A 20,097-nucleotide genomic window follows, 5' to 3' on the forward strand; every position below is an offset into this window, starting at 1 on the left:
TAATATTAATAATAATATCAGTTTAATTAAAAATTAAAAATATTATAATAATCATTAAAAAAAAGAGAAGATAGAAAAGAGAGGGCTGGTACAGTGCCACTACTGCCCCTGTCCAACCCTCTGCCTAACTCCATCTGATCCAGCCACCCTACCTAGTCCCATCAGACCATTGACCCATATGACTAGATCGGAAGCCACTAGATCAAACAGTCACCTCTACGGTCGTTCCTACAGCCACCCCATATAGCCCTTAAGACATTCATACCGACATAGATCAGACTCTAGAAAGAACCCAGCTTCATCCCCTTCTACTCTCTTTCGGACACCCTCCAAAATTCCCAAAAACGCAAACACTACTTCATGCCACACCCAAAAACCCTAAATTATTCCACAAACCAAAATAATAACATAAAAAAAAAAACAAACAAAAGACAAAAACAAAAACACAATCCTCCCCATAGGGATGAACCTAGTGTCGAGCCACCTGCACCAAAGAAAAAGGCATCAATTAGTTTACAAACAGAAAAACAAAAAAAAAAGAAGAAAAAAATAACACAAAAAACTTCAAGCCCAGATCTATGATGATTGGGGCTACTTCTTGTGAAAAGGATGATAGATCTGAACTCAGCAGATCAAAAGGAACCTCCCGGTCAGTTTTAGAATTTTAGATCACCGACGATCACCGACGACCACCGCTGACGGTGACCCAGACGACGATCGACGTAGCGGTCTGATGATCGAATAGCGAGAGATCTGGAGCTCTCCCCAAAGCTTTGACCCTTTTTTTTAGAATAAAAGAAGAATGAACCAAAAAAAAATTTTAGTTATATATAAAAGCCTAAAGCCCAAAACGACGTTGTTTTAAGTATAGAAGGATCCGCGCGTGCCTATTACCCGACCCAAGATTCCCGTAAATTGACCCTTCAACCTGCTCAACCAACCTTGAATCGATTCAACTGAACCGTGCGTTGAACTATCACTCAATCAATTTAACTGAACTACTTACCGAGCTACCCCTGTTTTTGACCTAGCCGAACTGCCGTTGATCAGACCGTTGATCGGTCTGGTTTAGGTAAATTTTAAAAAAAAAAGTTTTCTAATTTTTTTATATGTTATTTTTTTTGTTATTTTGAGTTTTTTTTATATATTTATGCATGATAAATTTTAAAATTTCTTAGAATAAATATTTAATTATTTTAATAATAACAAAAATGAAAACAAGATAGTAATTAAAAATATATATATTAAAAATGCTTAAAAAATAATAATAATCTAAAAAATAGTAATAAAAATTAAATTTGTATTATTATTTTATTTTCCCTACCTAGATGTTGGAGGGAATAAAAACACACTTCTAAAAATAATTTCGCCTAGATGTTGGGGAATTATAAAAAGAAAATTAATAAAAAAGGTATAAAAAATTAAAATTAATAATAATAATAATACTAATAATAAAATTATTGTTATTCTTAAAAATAAGTTTTCATAAAAAGGGAAATATATGAAGATTTTTAATAAATTTTTAAAAATCATAAAAATCAAACTTGCTTCAAAAATCTGCTTAGATGTTGGAGATTTTTAGAGATGTTCGCATTTTTTTTAAATCTTAAATTAAACCCTAAATCCTTTAAACCCTAAAATAAAAAATTCAAACCTCAAACCCTAAAATTGAAACCCCAATATCCAAAATCTTAAACCCTAAAATCCAAAACCTTAAAATTCAAAATTCTAAAACCCCAAATTTGGTACGAAATCCCGAATCATTGCCCAAAACTTACCAAATCTTAAAACCTTAACCTAAACCTATGCTCAAAACCTTTTTAAAATTTTGAGGATACGTGCGAAGATCTTAAGTGGAGTAATTTGTTTTTGAATGCCACCTAAATGATGGGTATTTAAAGAAATCTTATTCCATTAAGTTTTTCTCATGAGTCCTTAATTCTCTTTAACAATGGGGTTGATAATTGTTTAATAATAAAAAAGGAATAATAATAAAATAAGATCTTAAATATAAATAGTCGCACCAAAGTTCTGCCTAGATGATGAGAAGTCAATGTGGTCTCATTATATTTAAAAATCCAATTTCAAATTTGCACTTCATTATCATACACAACATTTATTGGCTTACATATATTTATTTGTTACTGTTTGTACTTGTTTGCATTTTTTTCTTTAATTATTACTTGTTATCTGATAATACCATCATTTACTTTTTTGCACAAAAATATTTTTTTAATTTACTTACTTTTAAAATCATGATATTATAAAATAAAACAAAAATAACATTCTAAAGAAAATAATTTTTAGTACTCTACCTAGATGTTGGAAAGTCACCAACAATTATCTTTCACAAATAGTGTTATATTTATTTTAAGGAGTATTTTGTTTAACCTTAAGCGAGAAGAGTTATTTTAAATTCAACCTAGATGTTGGTGAATTTTAAGATAATTCTTTAACTTAAAGATTTCTTCAATATTCCTAAAAAAAATTTTAACCAAAATTTATTTTTTAAAAAGTGAAGGGGATTAGCGTTAAATTTTAAATTGAAACCATTTTTATCTAACACCGAAAATAGCACGTAATTAAATGGTACCAATTTATGGGCGTTATAGGGGTACTAATCTTTACCCACACGTAACCGACTTTCGGACCTAACCTAATTTTCGTAAATCAAAATTATCTTTTTGATAAACTTCAAACCTGTATTTATAGTTTTATAAAAAAGATAAACTTTTGGATGGCCAATCACACCCTAAAAAAGATTGGTGGTGACTCTCTTTTTTTTTCTTGATTTTAAAATCCTTTACGTCTGGCGGTCTTAAAACCGTTATGACAGTTATTTGTGATTTTGCTATTATTTTTTGAAAATTTTTTATTGCATGAAATATTTATTATTTTATATCATGCATAATTCAGTAATTATTATATGCTATGCTGATGTTTTCAGACAAATTATTTCAAGATAAAATATTTTGGCATATTGAGAATTGATTGGATGTATGTACTCTCCTTATAAGTTGTTTAAAATTTGCGCACTCTTAACCTAAAGTTATATGCATAATTGAATAAATTGAATAAAATTTATTTTTACTTAATTTGAGCTATCCATTTAAAATGCAATATGAATTGTTTTGAAAGGCAAGTTAGGTTTAAACTCCCTAAGGTTTTGGTATAGCTATTATCAAATTAATAATTTTATTTGGTAATTTTATTTAATGAACACATAATTTTTTGAATAGTTATTCATTTGGAATAACTGGACTTTATAATATTGCCTATACTAATTTATGTTTTTTATAACTATGTTGACATTATATATCATTGTTAATTTGTAAAATGTTTATTTTTGGTATATGATACATAAGAATAAAGTATTGAATAAAAATATTAAATTATATGTAAAGTTTAAGAAACTTGGTTTGAATGCAATAAATTACTTATTAATCTAGTAAGACATATCTAGATTAAGTATCTCATAAGAAAAGATCATACTTATGTTGATCCATCGAGATACACATTAATTATTAGTGTCTCACACAAAAGTGATCAATTTTTAAAGACATAAAAAGATATATCATAATCAAGTATGTTGCAAGAAAAGGTCAAAATGTGTACACTCAGTTAAGTATGCAAATTAAAATTATGAGCAATTTAAATTTTTTGGTATGAGAAATATAATTGGTTAATGTGAGTGTGTGGCTGCCAAAGTGGCTCAGTTATTGAGACTTGTAAGATTTCTCATGCACAGAAATAAGAGAATTTTCAAATTATCTTATACAATTGCTTGCTTAAAGGTGGTTATTATGTTTGTTAATTTGGAGTGGACATGAAGTATCATGGTTGAGAGTATACTAGTTTAGAAGGTCTATCTATCAAAAAAGGGTTAGGCTTTTTGAAAAGTAAGATATTTTCATATTAGCTTCATGTGAAAAGTGCCCAATAGCATATCACATTCTCTACCCAAATGATAGTTTATGATGATGCACTTGGACTTTTTAATTTAATTACAAATAACATATCATGAGCTAGTGATATTTGTAAAGATTATTGCTCATATGTGAAAATTTGCATTCTTTTGTCTTGAATATTATAGTTGATTTTGGTGATAAAAAGACTAAATAGCTCTAATTAAAAAATTGATAAAAGGTAATTTAGAGCTTAAATTAATCATGGGTGTTTTTTTGGACGTAATTGCTAAGTTTTAAACATTTTTGCTTATTATTTTCCAGTTGTTAAAATGTTACATTTTATGATGATAAAAGTCTTTTACTTAAGACAGTTTGTAAATCTCTTAAATATTGTCTATTCATATGAATCCATGAAAAATAATTGTCACATGCATGATCAATAAATTTGTTATATGACTTTATTCTTATAAATCATTGTTTGATAAAGTGGTTTTATGAAAGAACATGATTATGCAAAATATGACATGTAAAATTAAGTTTGGTTATTTTGAGAGCATGTGTTATGTATGATTAATATGTTAGCATGTTTACAATGTTTTAATTTTATATTTATCATATTATTATGATTTGAAAGTTTAGGTATTAAGTTTAAAACCTAATAAAGTACATAATGTGATATATATTATATATATTTTAGAAACTCATGTTTTTCATGGACATATGAAACATATTATTGACTATAATGATTTATGCAAAACATTTAGATTTTATGCTAATCTACTGAAACAATGGGAGAGTATTGTTGTTAAAATTGTGTAATTATGTTATGAGATATAATATGTGTTAAATAATTGCATAGTGAATTTGTTTCACATAAATTGTTAGATTAGTTTTTAAAATCTTTTGCTTTTACAAAATATTTACTAAATCAAGTATGCTCTCATAAGAAATTTCTTGTTTTATAATAATGATATTATAATATGTTACAAGAATAGCAAGAAAAAATTTACTTGTTAATAAGTATTTGAACATGCTTTTGGTATCATGAAACTCAGTTAATATTATCATAAAAATCCTAGATAATAAAAGTAAATGAGTTGTGAAAGTAAATGGATATGAGTAAAAGTTTCAGTCTATAAGAGTTGGCAAAATTAATTTTGTGAATCTCAGTATGTTAAAGATTTTGATCCAAATGTATTGTAGTTAAGTCTTTCTAGATTAACTTGCCTTAATGTTAATATCACAACTTATGCTTGATGATATTGAAAATATTATATGTTTTACAAAAACATTATCATGTACATGAGAGTGATTTATATCATAATTATTGTGTGTATATGATAGCATAGAAAAATATTTATATTATTAGCATTCATCATATACTATTTGTTGAAGATTTATGGTATGAAAATTATGGACCTTATTGAATTTCATGTATAAAGCATCTATATTGGAAGATATTCTTTGTGGCTAGTCAATTTTTATTTTGAAATTTTTTATAGTCATACTTGAAAGATTAAAATGCTAAGTATTTATATTGATTGAAAGCATGATTTATGAAGTATTACTTCAAAATTTTTAATATGCATAAAATGATAATGGACATTCTAAGTTTTAATTTATAGTGATCCATAGAAATATATTTAAATTAGTATTTTGCTTAAAGTGATCACACATATAAATAGATATAAGAAAAATTAGTATAACTATAATGATTATAAAATTTCTTCTGTTATTATGTGATTGTCTCTAAGTTATTACATGTGATTACCTGCACAAATGGGGTGATTATATGTTTTTAATTTAGAGATAATTATAAAATACTTTATAAAGTGAAATATACATAGACCTAGGGAATTTATCTGCCCAAAGGGGATATATTTTCAAAAGTTTTTTCTATTTTTTAATATTTTAAGATATGACCACACAAAGGAATAATGTTTTCTTTAAAAGAATGTCCAAAATTAAATTTACGATGTGGCACCTTGATTGTTTTGATTAAACCAATAAAAATATTAACTTAATTAAAATCTTATCTACTTAGATCATTGATTGGCCTTTGTACTGAATTTCAATATGCTGAGAAAAATGTCATCATAAGTCAATGTTTGCCGTGAGTGATAAGTTCTTAGATGTTTTGTTTAATATAGTAAATACATAAATTGTTATTCATTTTAATTTATCACATCTGAGGATATACATTTGTTGTATGATATTTTATGATAGCTAAGAAAGTTAGCTTTCACACAAGAAAGTTTTAAACATGTTATGATATCTCAATTTGACTTAAGTAAAATTAAGAGTTGTTAAAATTTAATTAATAAATATTTGTTTTAGTTGTTTAAATCTCAATTAAGATATTGGTTTGTTTATCATAGTTACTATTATCAAACCTAATAGTTATCAATTTTAAAAGGTATACTGTTGTCATTTGTTAATAATGTATTTTAAAGAAAATTTAATATTTTCTTTGAAGGAACTCTCATGTGAGGGAGAATATTGTTTTACACTTATTATACGTATGAGAGTTTTGAGAAATAAAGTTTTGTAAAAATAAGCAAAACTTTTGTTTTGTTTTATTAGTTCAATTCCTTCCTTGATAATTTTTTCCAAATTTTGTTGATTTACTTGAGAGAGAACACAAATTTGATAATTTTCTCTCATTTTACTTCCTTTGTTTTAAATTATACATGAACTAATTTTGAGAATTATTTCAAAGAATGATAATATAAAGGTTTTGATTATTATTATTATTATTATTATTATTATTATTATTATTATTATTATTATTATTATCATTATTATTATTACTATTATTATTATTATTATTATTATTATTATTATCATTATTATTATTAATGCCAAAACTATTGTTAATGCCAAAACTATTCTTGTAAAGGAAGTAAAAATCAATAGGAGTTTTTTTGCATATATTTTAAAGTAGTAAAAACTCATAATGCCCTAAAATTATTGATTTGGAGATATCATAAGTATTAAGGTCAATAAGAGTTAATAGGTTATTAATTAAGACATGTTTTAAATATAAAAAATTAATAATTCAATTAATTTCAAATTTATTGAAAATGATCTCATATTAAAACATTGAGAATTTTGTGTTGTATGAACATATGAATATGAGGATTTGTTCATAATATGTTAGTAATTTGTAAGTGATTTATTAAAGTAATATCATGGAAGTCTAAAAATAATAGTGGTGATCACATTTGGCATAAAGGGCAGAAAATAGATTATTTTGTTATGGCTTCATCTGTTAAAGTGCTCCTTATGATTATTCAAAGTTTGATTGGAGTATATTTATGATTCGTTGGATCAGTGGGAGTCATTGTGATTTGATTAAATGATGACATATTTTCTCTATGTGAGAATTATGGTATTACCAAACTTATAATATGGATATCTATAGGTATGAAAAATAAAACCTATTAAGATTGGATTGATTATGGCAATGATGCATTTTAAATTTGCTTTTGAAACCATTACTGTATTAGTTTTCTTTACTTTGTTAAAGGCATTGTATGTGATTACTAATTACCTATAAGATATAGTTTGAAATCAATAAGTTCATGAGGTACCATCAAGTTAAGTAGACATAATTATTTTATATATATATCATAGTTGTTATTTGTATGTATGTTTATCTGATTGCATGTGCACATATCATATTGACATGTCATATTATAAATCTTAAAACTCGGTATTTGTCTTAAGTACAACTTTACTGTCATTTGGATATGTCTCATAAATGGTATGAGCAAGTAATCTCGAGGATAAAGATGAGACATATAGGCACATTTGGATGTCATAGAGATTTTTCAACAATTTTAGAGAAATTAGCAAAAGGACTAACAATGAAAATAACAAAGTGAGATCACATTTATGTGTTATTTTCTTGCTACACATTTACACTAAAATTCATTATCGATAAAGTCTTTGGTGCTAGTAATCATGGATTAATCTTATGTAGATAAAGGGCATAAAAGTTACCACGATTCGTTATTAAATGGCTTTATTGGATAAAATCATTAAGATATTGTCGTAAGGGTTAAATTGTTTTTTAAATCTATGGCCACATCAAAGTAAAATTAATCAACTCAAAGTCTTGTTTTCTAAATTATATTTTTTTTAAATCAAACAACCTAATTAATATTGCTTAAGTGAGAGAATATTACAATTTTTCAGTAAATGGATACTATTGGTGATTTTATAGTTTAATAAAATGGATTAATAAATTTAGTCTTGATACGAGAAAAATATGGGAGTTCAAATAATTAATTGTGATTTGGCGATTGTGTAAGACGTGGCCTGATAAACATTTTACAGGGAGGCTTCTAAGATTTTAATATAAATTGTTCCTTCTTCACGTTTAAGTACCGTTTGTATCCATTGAAAACTGCCAATAAAAAAAAAAAAACAGAAAGAAAAATTTAATCTCTTTATAAAATTACAATTGCTTTCATTTGATAATTATGTCTACCAAATACGTAAATTAATTGATTGATATTTTAATACTTACATATAATGCTTGAAATTTAAAATTTATGCTTACACTGGCTCCTCTGTCTCTGCAGGCTTTAGATCGAGGAGCAGATCCGTAGTCACTAGGTTTGCCTGCTCCAAGCAAAACCACACCAAAACCAAATCAAAGAAACAAGAGATGATGCCACATATCTGCTGCTTAGCTAAAAGCTATCCTAGTTGGTTTAAGATTTTTCTTGAAAATCACGCAAGCAAGCATGGGAATGAGAGTGCATATGAGCTGAGATTGGGAACCTCGTGAACGTAGAAAACCCTTATTTTCGTTGGCTGCAGCAAAACGATGGGAATGGATATACGCGAAGGCGCCTTGAAACTCATCAAAACCTAAACCAACACGCCACCAACCACTTTCACCACGCTTCCCGCCCTAACACACGCTCCATTCGTGTGGTTTTCGTAGTTTGTAATGTAACCGAGGATCCGACATTTGTGGGCACAAATGCCCGTTCTTGGATTCATATCTATAGTGAATTATTGACATTTGCAAACTTCGTAGAAAGTTATGGAAAGGGACAACGTGGCTTTATTTTACTATAAAAATATAAAAGTTATAATTTGGTGATAGAAAAAAAAATTATAAGTGTTAAAATTTAAAATTATTAAATATTATTTTTAAAATGTAATTGTGTAAATTAATTTAATTTAATTTCGAGTTTAACATTTTTCTTTCTAATTTTTATGCATATCCAACCGGCTTAATTAACTAATGAATACCAATGGCTTATTTGCTTTTATAAACAATGCATTAATTATCTTCAAAAGACCAAAAAAAAAAAAAAAGAAAAAACACTAAATAATTCTTAGTATAAATAATATCTTAACTAATGTTACCAACGTGGGTGCAGCTAATAAGTCAATTAACTCAGTTTTATAAACAATAAGTTTGTATAGGTATGTCATAATTTTTCTTATATTTTCTCTATTGACTTCACTAAAATTAAATAAAATCTAAAAAAGGTTAAAAAGTAAAATTTAAGTTTTTTTATAATTATAACGAATATTAAATTTTTTTATATTTTTATTACAAGTATATATACTTATACATTTTTATTTGGTACAATATGATCATATACTAATAAGAATATTTGATGAAAACCTAAAACATGATATATCTTTAAATATAATTATTCTTTCTAAAACTAATATAGCGTAACTTATATATTATTACAAAGATTAATTTTTTAATTTTAATTATTCAAAAATATTTTTTACTCTTATATCTAGATACATTTTTTCCTTTTGTTCATTAGAAGAAGATAATAAAAAAATGAAAGCAAAACAAAATCCATACTTAAATCATAAAATTAATGAATAATTATACATATTATGAGATAATATCTTATTGTTTTTGTAGTAACTTCTCTGAAATCATCAAATATCATATCTAAGTTTTGCAAATTTAAAACTTTTGAATTAAACAAAAGAATATTTTCTAATGATACAAGGTATAAGATATTGTGTTTAATTATTTACATAATGCGAATTGATATATGACCTCACTAATTTTTTTTACTAAACCATTGGGTTGTCTGATGGTATCATTCTCTTTATGATTGTTAAGTGTGTTAGGAAAATGGGGTCCAGCCTCATGTAAATGGTTTTGGGCCAAGTAAAGGCCATGGGCCTTAATCTTTCATTTTACACAGAGCTCTAGTTACTTAATAAAAAAGAGGTGGGGTTGTTTTATGTGCGTGTCGAAAACCAAGTAGAGAAAGAAGAAAAGCTAGAAAAAGCAGATAGAAAAATGAGAAGGGAGAGTTGGTTGAACGGAAGTCGATCCGTGGTCCGATTGAGTTGAAACCTTGTTAGGAGGTTTATGATTCAGAGTTCTACATTCTGAACGGTGAAGATCGGGTTTGAAGCTCTCTATAAACAAATTCAGGGTGTATTTGTTGAGTCACTTATTTGATGAGATTTCTCCAATTATTTTCTCTACTTGTTGTTTAACTCTAGTTTTAGCTAGAGAAGAACTTTGTATACCTATTATTTGATAGTGAATATTTTTCTGGTGGTCCGTGATTTTTTTCCTCTACACTGGAGGGTTTTTCACATAAATCTTGGTGTGCTTTATTTTTCCTGTATTTTTTGATTATTGATTGTTGTTTATTACTTCTGTATTGTTATGATTATTGCTTCAGGCTCAACAAGTGGTATCAGAGCGAGGGTTATTTTGAGACATCAATACAGAAGCAACCCAGGATAGAAGTAAATTCTATTTGAGATCATGGAGGGTGATACAGGTTGTATGATAAAATTGACAGCATCGAATTATTCAATTTGAAAGCCTATGATGGAGGATCATCTACACTGTAAAGATTTGTATGAGTCAGTATTGGGTGATTAGGCTAAACCAGTAGATATGAAGATGAAAGCTAGAAGAAGCTAGGTAGAAAGATGCTGGCTACAATAAAAAAATGGGTTGATATCAACGTGTTTCATCATGTAGCGTATGAGTTAGATGCTCACATTGTTTGAGAAAAACTAGCAGCATTGTATGAGAGAGATAAGTATGAATAAAGTTATGCTTGTTAAAAAGCTTGTAACTTTATAGTACAAGGATGGATGATCTTTAACAGAGCACTTGAGTGATTTTCAAGATATATTTAATCGGATAACTACTATTGAGCTTAAGAAGGATGATGAAATGAAAGCATTATTTTTTTTGGGTTCATTGCCAGACAACTGGAATACTCTAGTTGTGACTGTTCTTAATTCAGTTCCTGATTATAAGGTGACATTGGAGATGGTAAAGGATAGTATGCTTAATGAAAAAGCAAGGCGAAAAGATGTAGACCTTGGGAATCAAGCTCTGGTCATAAAGAACAGGGGTAAAAACATCGACAGACGTCAAGACTCAAAAGGTCATGGTAAGTCTAAATATAGATCCAAGTCTAGAGATAAAGTGAAGTATTTCTATTGTGGTAAGGCAGGTCATATAAAATGAAATTGTAAAATCTTAAAGCAAGAGCGAAAAGATGAGAAAGGTAAGAGTTCAGATGATGGCAATGTTGTAACGGTAAATTCAGATAGTGATTCAGTTACTTTGATTTGTACTTATGGTGATTATAATCATGTTAGTGATCCCGACATTGAGTGGATAATTAACACAAGAGCGGCATATCATTGTGTTCCTAAGAGAGAGTTGTTTACAACTTATAAAGTAGGAGACTTTGGTTGTACCAAGATGGAAAACAAAAGTGTGTCACAGATTATTGGGATTAATGATATTATTATACAAACTAGTACAGGCTGCATATTGATTTTGAAGAATGTCAGACACATTCCAGATATGAAAATGAACTTGCTTGCTATTAATGTCTTTGATAAGGAAGGATATGAAAGTCGACAAAAGAATGGACAGTGAAAGCTTCTCAAAGGATCTATGGTAGTCGCAAGGGAAAAACTATGCTACACAATGTATAAGACATGGATGCAATTGAACGGTAACCAGGTAAATACTGTTGAAAATGATGCTTCAGCAAACTTGTGGCACAGGAGGCTGGCACACATGAGTGAAAAAGGGTTACAAGTTTTGGCAAGGCAGTCTCTCATTCCTTTGACCAAAGGTATGTCTCTCGATTCATGTGATTATTGTTTGTTTGGTAAGCATCATAGAGTTTCTTTTCGTAAAAGTTCTCAGAGAAAAGAAAATAAATTGGAATTAATTTATTCTAATGTATGTTGTCCCATTGAGGTTGAGTCATTAGGTGGTAGTAGATATTTTGTTACTTTTATTGATGATGCTTCACGTAAGACTTGGGTGTATATGTTGAAATATAAAAGTCAGGTATTGTAATATTTTCAAAAATTTCATGCCATGGTTGAAAGGATAACAGGGTTACCCTTGAAGTGTATTTGAACTGATAATGGTGGGGAATACACATCTAAATTCTTTGAAGAATATTGCTCAAAGCATGAGATCAGGCATGAGATGATATAACCTAAAATACTGTAGCATAATGGTATAGCTGAAAGAATGAATCACACCATTATGGAAAAAGTCAAATGTATGTTAAGAATGGTAAAATTACCAAAGCCATTATGGGGTGAAGCAGTCAACACAGCTTGTTATTTACTTAACAGGTCACCATCAGTTCCTTTAGGCTTTGACATTCCAGAAAGAGTGTGGACAGGGAAAGATACTTTATACTCTCACTTGAAAGTTTTTAGGTGTAAAGCATTCATGCATGTACCAAAAGAGCATAAATCAAAGCTTGACAGTAAAGCCACACAGTGTGTGTTTATAGGATATGGTGATGAAGAATTTGGTTATAGGGTATGGGATCCAGTAAAGAAAAAGACAGTCAAAAGCAGAGATGTGGTCTTTCATAAAAAAAAATCATAGCAGACCTTAAAAAAAATGAGAAGACTACACGAGTTACTGTTGAGTGTGATGTTTCAACACCGATAGGGATTCCACAGGAAAGAGCCACAAATGGTGAAAATGAGCAAGAAATAGAACTTAGGGTTATGAATGAGCCAGCCACAGTTGGTGATGAGCCAGATGCAATTAGTTTTTAACAAAGGGAGCAATCCTCTTTACCTGAGAGTGTTGAGCAGGGGGAGCTACCTTTGGCATCAAGTAATGTAGAGTCTCAACCTAAGAGATCTACTAAAGAGTGCAAGTCATCTACCAAGCATCCAAGTTTAGATTTTATTTTAGTTACCAGTGAAGGGGAGCTAGAAACATTTCAAGATGTGCAGACTACTCTGGATAGAGAGCTCTGGTTAAAAGCAATGAAAGAAGAGATGAAGTCATTGCGAAAAAATGGTACTTATGATCTTGTTAAACTTTCAACAGGGAAAAGACCATTAAAGAATAAATGGGTGTTCAAGTTGAAAAAAGATGGTGACAAACTAGTGAGGTACAAAGCTCGATTGGTAGTAAAAGGTTTTTCTCAGAAATTAGGCATCGATTATGATGAGATTTTTGCTCTAGTTGTAAAGATGAGTTCTATTCGAGTGGTACTAGGATTAGCAGCTAGTTTGAATCTTGAGCTTGAGCAACTTGATGTTAAAACTGCAATTTTGTATGGTGATTTACATGAGGACATTTATATGAATCAGCCTGAAGGTTTTGAAGTGAAAGGGAAAGAGTACGTAGTTTACAAATTGAAAAAAAGCTTGTATGGCTTGAAACAAGCTCCGCGAAGTGTAATGATGAGTTCTATTCTAGTGGTACTGGGATTAACAGCTAGTTTGAATCTTGAGCTTGAGCAACTTGATGTTAAAACTGTATTTTTGTATGGTGATTTACAGAAAGACATTTATATGAATCAGCCTGAAGGTTTTGAAGTGAAAGGGAAAAAGCACTTAGTTTACAAATTGAAGAAAAGCTTGTATGGCTTGAAACAAGCTCCGTGAAGTGGTACAAGAAGTTTGATTCTTTTATGGTGAATCTTAGCTATAAAAGAACAACAGCGGATTTTTGTGTGTATGTTAAACAATTCCCTAATGGTAACTTCATTATCCTATTATTATATGTTGATGATATGTTTATTGTAGAACAAGATGCTAGTATGGTTTACAAGTTGAAAGAACAATTGTCTAAGTCCTTTGATATGAAAGATTTAGGTCCAGCAAAGTAGATTCTTGGTATGGATATTATCCGGGATAGGAGAGCTGAAAAGCTATGGTTGTCACAGGGAAAGTATGTTGAACGAGTGTTTGGTAGATTCAACATGCAACATGCCAAATCAGTTAGTAGTCCACTTGCCAACCATTTTCATCTAAGTAAGAAATCTTGTCCAGTGTCTAATGAAGAGCAACTAGCTATGTCTAGTATTCCTTATTCTTCTGCAGTCAGTTCTTTAATGTATCTTATGGTTTGTACAAGGCCTGACATTACTCATACAGTTAGTGTAGTGAACAGATTTTTTTCTAATCCGAGAAAGGTTCACTGGGAAGTAGTGAAATAGATTTTTAGATATTTGAGGGGTACCTCAAAAATGTGCTTGACTTATGGAGTTTCACAACCAGTTCTAGAAGGATTTACTGATGCTGACATGGCAGGCGATCTTGATGGTAGGCAATCTACTTCAGGGTATTTGTTCACTTTTACAGGAAGAGCTGTATCTTGGTAATTTAAGTTGCAGAAGTGTGTTGCTTTTTCAACTACAGAGGCTGAGTATATTGTAGCAACCGAAGCATGTAAAGAAATGCTTTGGATGAAACGTTTTCTTCTTGAATTGAGGTTGAATCAGAAATAGTATGTGGTATTTTGTGATAGCCAAAGTGCTTTAGATTTGAGTAAGAGTACCATGTATCATGCTAGAACAAAGCACATTGATGTTAGATATCATTGGTTACGTTCAGTGATTGAATAACAACAGATGCTATTGAAGAAAATCCATACTGATAAGAATGTAGCAGATATGTTGACTAAGATACTTTCGAGAGAAAAGCTTGAGCTTTGTAGTAACTTGACCGGAATGAGTTCCCTGGCCAAGATAAGTTCCAAATGAAACTGCTATGGTGATGAATCTCCTCTTAATGGGGTTGGAGGGGGAGATTGTTAGGAAAATGGGATCCAGCCTCATGTAAGTGGTTTTGGACCAAATAAAGGCCATGGGCCTTGATCTTTCATTTTACATAGAGCCCTAGCTACTTAATAAAAAAGAGGTGGGGTTGTTTTATGTGTGTGTCGAAAACCAAGTAAAAAAAGAAGAAAAGCTAGAAAAAGTAGAGAAAAAAAAGAAAAGGGAGAGTTGGTTGAACGGAAGTCGATTCGTGGTCCGATTGAGTTGAAACCTTGTCAGGAGGTTTATGAGTCAGAGTTCTACATTATGAACGGTGAAAATCGGGTTTGAAGCTCTCTATGAACAAATTCAGGGTGTATTTGTTGAGTCACTTATTTGATAAGATTTCTCCAATTATTTTCTCTAGTTATTATTTAGCTCTAGTTTTAGTTAGAGAAGAACTTTGTATACCTATTATTTGATAGTTAAGATTTTTCTGGTGGTCCGTGGTTTTTTCCCTCTATACTGGAGAGTTTTTTACGTAAATCTTGATGTGCTTTATTTTTCCTACGTTTTTTTATTATTGATTGTTATCTATTACTTCTGTATTGTTGTGATTATTGCTTCAAGCACAACAAAGTGATCAATCGCTTTAATATCATTAAGCTTTTTTTTTTTTATGGGTTGCACAGTACTTTAATTTTATCATTTCAAATAATAATATCATTTTTTTGGCATTAAAAATAATGGTCCTACCAAATGCATTGAGGATTATAATATATATTCAGAATTAACCATTAATACATTTAAGGTAAAATAATTTAAAAACAGAACAATAACAAATATCTTTTAATTTAACAGTAACACTTTGTTTTCGTGGTCAAAAAAGTAAAGTTCCAGCAATTTTGGATTAGGCGTCATAACAAAAAAAAAATCAGAGAAAAGGAAACCTTTGAAGGCTTAAAGGTGGAAAAGGAGCTATCAACGATAAACTTGCTTATAGAAATTCCAATAACCTCGCCAGAATATCTTTTATATATATATATATATAAAGTCTCAAAATGTTTTAGTCAGGTTCCATTTAGGAGCGACCTCATGGTGTGATTTATGACTGAATCCCTCTTGCATGAATCTTTAATACGTTGATAAAATGAGAGTGATTATATCAATAGATTTGTTTATGAGTCGGGTCAAGCTTAGAGAAGATATTAACAAATTTTAGATTTGCATAGGCTCTATCCCACCAAAAATATGAACCTCATTTGCTTAGAGGTTTAATTCATTTTTAAAAAAAGCTGTCTAAGTTCGCTTAGATTTTATTCTTTTAAATAAAAAATAAAAATAAAATTTTTAATAAATATTAATTATGATAAAATAAATAATAAAAAAAATAAAAGCCTAAAAAATGAGTTTGTTAATTTGGTGTTTGAATGGGATTGGGTATATGTTGGCATAGGGTATTAATTTATATATACACATATTGTTTAATTATCTATTTATTTTTATATAATATAATTATAAATAAAATATATATATAAATAACTATAGGGCTGGTTTGATTGAGATTAGATATTAAATGTTATGCCAAAGATCCAGTCCATTTTAAATGAGTTTTCAATTTAAGTTCAAACTCATTTACCGAGTATATATACTCATGTTCAAAACCTTTTAAAATTTCAGATATACTTTTAAGTTCAAGCGGTAACTTGGAGATATATATATATATATATATATATATATATATATATATGGCAACCTTAAACATTTATAGGATTTTTGTTTTCAATCCTCTGAGATTGGAGGTCGTTTTCCTATTGTTAATGTAATTAATCTTTAGTTCAAAAAGACAGAGTTACCGGTTTAGATAGGTATCCGAACGAATATCATTTGAATAAGATGATACCAAGGGAGTAGGATACATACACTTTTCCCTTGAACCTTTTCAATATATAAAATACTTTTGATAGATCGGAGGGAAAATATAACTTATTACTAACTAATTGGTTTTAACATATTGTGTGTTCTATTTCAAAAACAATAATATAATTAAACAAGTGCTTTTTTCTATTGTTTAAACAGTTTGATTAATAATTAAGTTGACAATGGTTATCCGATCATAACTGGCGACGGACCACACCAATAATAGCTGATTTAGTAAAATTACTATTATTATTTTTGTTTCCGTTCAAAACATGTCTTTGAATTCTCACAGCCAAGAAAGGAGTTAGAGTAAAATGGCAGCGGCTGATCACATTTGACCCTCACCTCTCTGACTAGTGGCAACTATTGCGGAAGAAATAAAAGATCCTTTCCCATCTTTCAAAAAGTATCCTTTCACATTATATAAGAAATTTAACAAATTGAGACTATTTTTAATATATAAGATTATGATAAAATAATATAAAATAATATTATAAATAAGATTAAATTAAATAATATTATTTTATTTTATGTTTGATGTTAGCAAAGATTAAGATAAGATAATTTATTTATTAATCAAAATTATTTTTTTAAAAGTTTATATAATTTAAATTATTGATATAATTTTTAAAAATACAATAGGACATGTAAGTTTAATCTTATAGATTAAAAATAATCCTTTACTTTTTCAAAAGATAGAGTTATTCTATTGACATAAGATATCTAATCCTTTCAATAATCCAATTCTTTTATTTAAATGCATGATAAACATATAATAAGATGGTTAATATCTTATCTTTCAATTAATCCTACATGCCAAACGTAATTTGAGAATTTCAATTGATTAATTAATATTTTTAAACAGTAGTATTCAATAATTTTAAATTTTAAAATTTAATATTTATAATTCATCTTATTCTCAACTTGTAATCTCTTATATATAAAAAAATATTTAATGATATAGCCTAATCAACTTACCTGTTTGATTAATACCTTTAGCAATAGTTATTATCATAGCAAAAAAAAAAAAAAAAACGATTAATTAATTAGATCTTTCACTTTGCTACGCTTAAATGTCTCCAATTTCACATGCAAACGCCTATTTAAGCCACTGCCCACTCTCACCAGGCAAGCCCCAAGTGCCTTCTTGCAGATCTCCAACCTCTCCCTAGCTGGCTATAGCTCCCTCATTCTTCTCTGAACAATGGGTTTGGCTCCAATTTCTATTGACAAGACCTGGTGGGTCTCAACACTCCCTGCTTTTGTAGAAACACAGAATTTGCTTAATGGTTTCGTTTTATTCAGCATTTTCATGGCAGTTTTATTAGCTGCGATATTAACTTGGGCTTTATCCCCTGGGGGTTTAGCCTGGAAAAATGGCAGAAACCAAATAGGTCAGGTCCCAATCCCTGGACCCAGAGGCCTGCCTTTCTTTGGCAGTTTATTCAGCCTAAGCCACGGTTTGGCTCATAGAACCCTTTCTTGCATGGCTTCAAAACAAGCCGCTACCAAGGTCATGGCTTTTAGCCTTGGATCAGCTCCTGCTGTCGTAACATCTGATCCCCAAATTGCTCGTGAAATCTTGACGTCTCCTCACTTTGCCAACCGTCCTATTAAAACCTCAGCAAATAAGTTAATGTTTAGCCGTGCCATTGGTTTTGCTCCCAATGGTACTTACTGGCGGCTTCTAAGAAGGATTTCATCGACTCACCTGTTTGCTCCAAAGCGCATTGCAGCCCATGAAAGTTGTCACCAACTAGACTGTGTCGCCATGTTATGTGCCATTGCTACAGAACAATCATCCAATGGCTATGTTGTTTTACGCAAACATCTTCAAGCTGCAGCTCTTAACAATATAATGGGAACAGTATTCGGTAAAAGATATGAACTGACACAAAACGATGATGAAGCTAAAGAGTTGCACGAGATTGTCAGAGAAGGGTTTGATATATTGGGTGCTTTTAACTGGTCGGATTATCTGCCTTGGCTGAGTTATTTTTATGACCCTTTTCGAATCAATGAACGCTGTTCGATTCTTGTCCCCCGAGTGAAAAAACTAGTTAACCAAATCATTGATGAACACCGTATCAATCAGTCAGAAAAGGTTGCTGATAGTTCAGATTTTGTTGACGTGTTGCTATCTTTGGATGGTAACGAGAAGCTCAACGAGGAGGACATGGTAGCAGTCTTGTGGGTCAGTACTTTCTTCTTTAATTATTTCGAAGTTTTTTCGCAAGACACTGAGTTCACTTAATGAGTTAGCTTCTGTTTACAGGAAATGATCTTTCGCGGTACTGATACAACTGCGCTTTTAACTGAGTGGATCATGGCCGAGTTGGTATTGAACCCAGATATTCAATCCAAGCTTCACCAAGAACTTGTTCTTGCCGTAGGAGACAAGAGAGTGACAGATGCTGATGTGGCTAAATTACCCTACCTTCAAGCAGTAGTCAAAGAAACACTACGGTTACACCCACCCGGACCTCTCCTTTCATGGGCCAGGCTGTCCACGTCAGATGTCCAACTCAGCAATGGCATGGTGGTCCCGTCCGACACGACAGCCATGGTCAACATGTGGGCCATAACCCATGACCCAAATGTCTGGGAGGATCCACTTCTTTTCAAGCCAGAGAGGTTTGTCAAGTCTCTAGGTGGAGCTGAGGTGGATATGAAGGGTGGTGACCTACGGCTTGCACCATTTGGGGCTGGGAGAAGGGTCTGCCCTGGCAAGAACCTAGGGCTTGTGACTGTGGGCCTTTGGGTGGCTAAGTTGGTTCAACATTTCAAATGGGTTCAAGACGTAGCTAATCTAGTCGACTTAACCGAGGTGCTTAAGCTGTCCAGTGAGATGAAGAATCCTCTTTGCGCCATAGCTATTCCAAGAGATTGCGTTCAACTTGTTAAGCGTCATGAGACCTGAGTAAAAGAATGAATAAAACTAAGGGATGTGATCATTTGATTATCCAAATATATCTATGTGTTATGTGTTTTCGATTGGCTTTTGTAAACTTTTTTATTAATTGTGAGTTGTACGTCTAATTAGGGAAAGTTGTATTGATCGTTCCATTGTAATATTATATGCATCCAAACTGTGAACTACTCATACGTCCCTTTCTAATCTATTTCTATAGTTATTCGGCTCACTTCGCTCTTATTTTTATTCGGATGTTTCACTTATAATTTTCTTATCATAATTTTATAATTCTTTAATTATAATAAAGTATTATATAAGAATTCACATTTGTAAGTATTAG

General features: G+C 30.3%; 1 protein-coding gene across 1 annotated transcript; it reads left to right on the forward strand.

The window, feature by feature from the left end:
* The first annotated feature begins 17,754 nt into the window (after nt 1-17,754).
* On the forward strand, nt 17,755-19,897 carry LOC111315032 (cytochrome P450 78A7-like). Its single transcript, XM_022916653.2, has 2 exons — nt 17,755-19,037; nt 19,119-19,897. The coding sequence occupies exons 1-2, from the start codon at nt 18,048-18,050 to the stop codon at nt 19,761-19,763; spliced, it is 1,635 nt and encodes a 544-aa protein (XP_022772388.2). The 5' UTR covers nt 17,755-18,047; the 3' UTR covers nt 19,764-19,897.
* Nucleotides 19,898-20,097: the final 200 nt, after the last annotated feature.

The sequence above is a fragment of the Durio zibethinus genome, chromosome 20 (genome assembly GCF_047325235.1).
Source record: "Durio zibethinus cultivar Kanyao isolate XHJ-2024 chromosome 20, ASM4732523v1, whole genome shotgun sequence".
NCBI lineage: Eukaryota > Viridiplantae > Streptophyta > Magnoliopsida > Malvales > Malvaceae > Durio > Durio zibethinus.

Excerpts from the sequence above, each read along its gene's own strand:
- LOC111315032 (XM_022916653.2), top strand. The coding sequence starts at position 18,048 with ATGGGTTTGGCTCCAATTTCTATTGACAAGACCTGGTGGGTCTCAACA. Across the intron at positions 19,038-19,118 it reads ACATGGTAGCAGTCTTGTGG|GAAATGATCTTTCGCGGTAC; the intron begins GTCAGTACTTTC and ends TTCTGTTTACAG.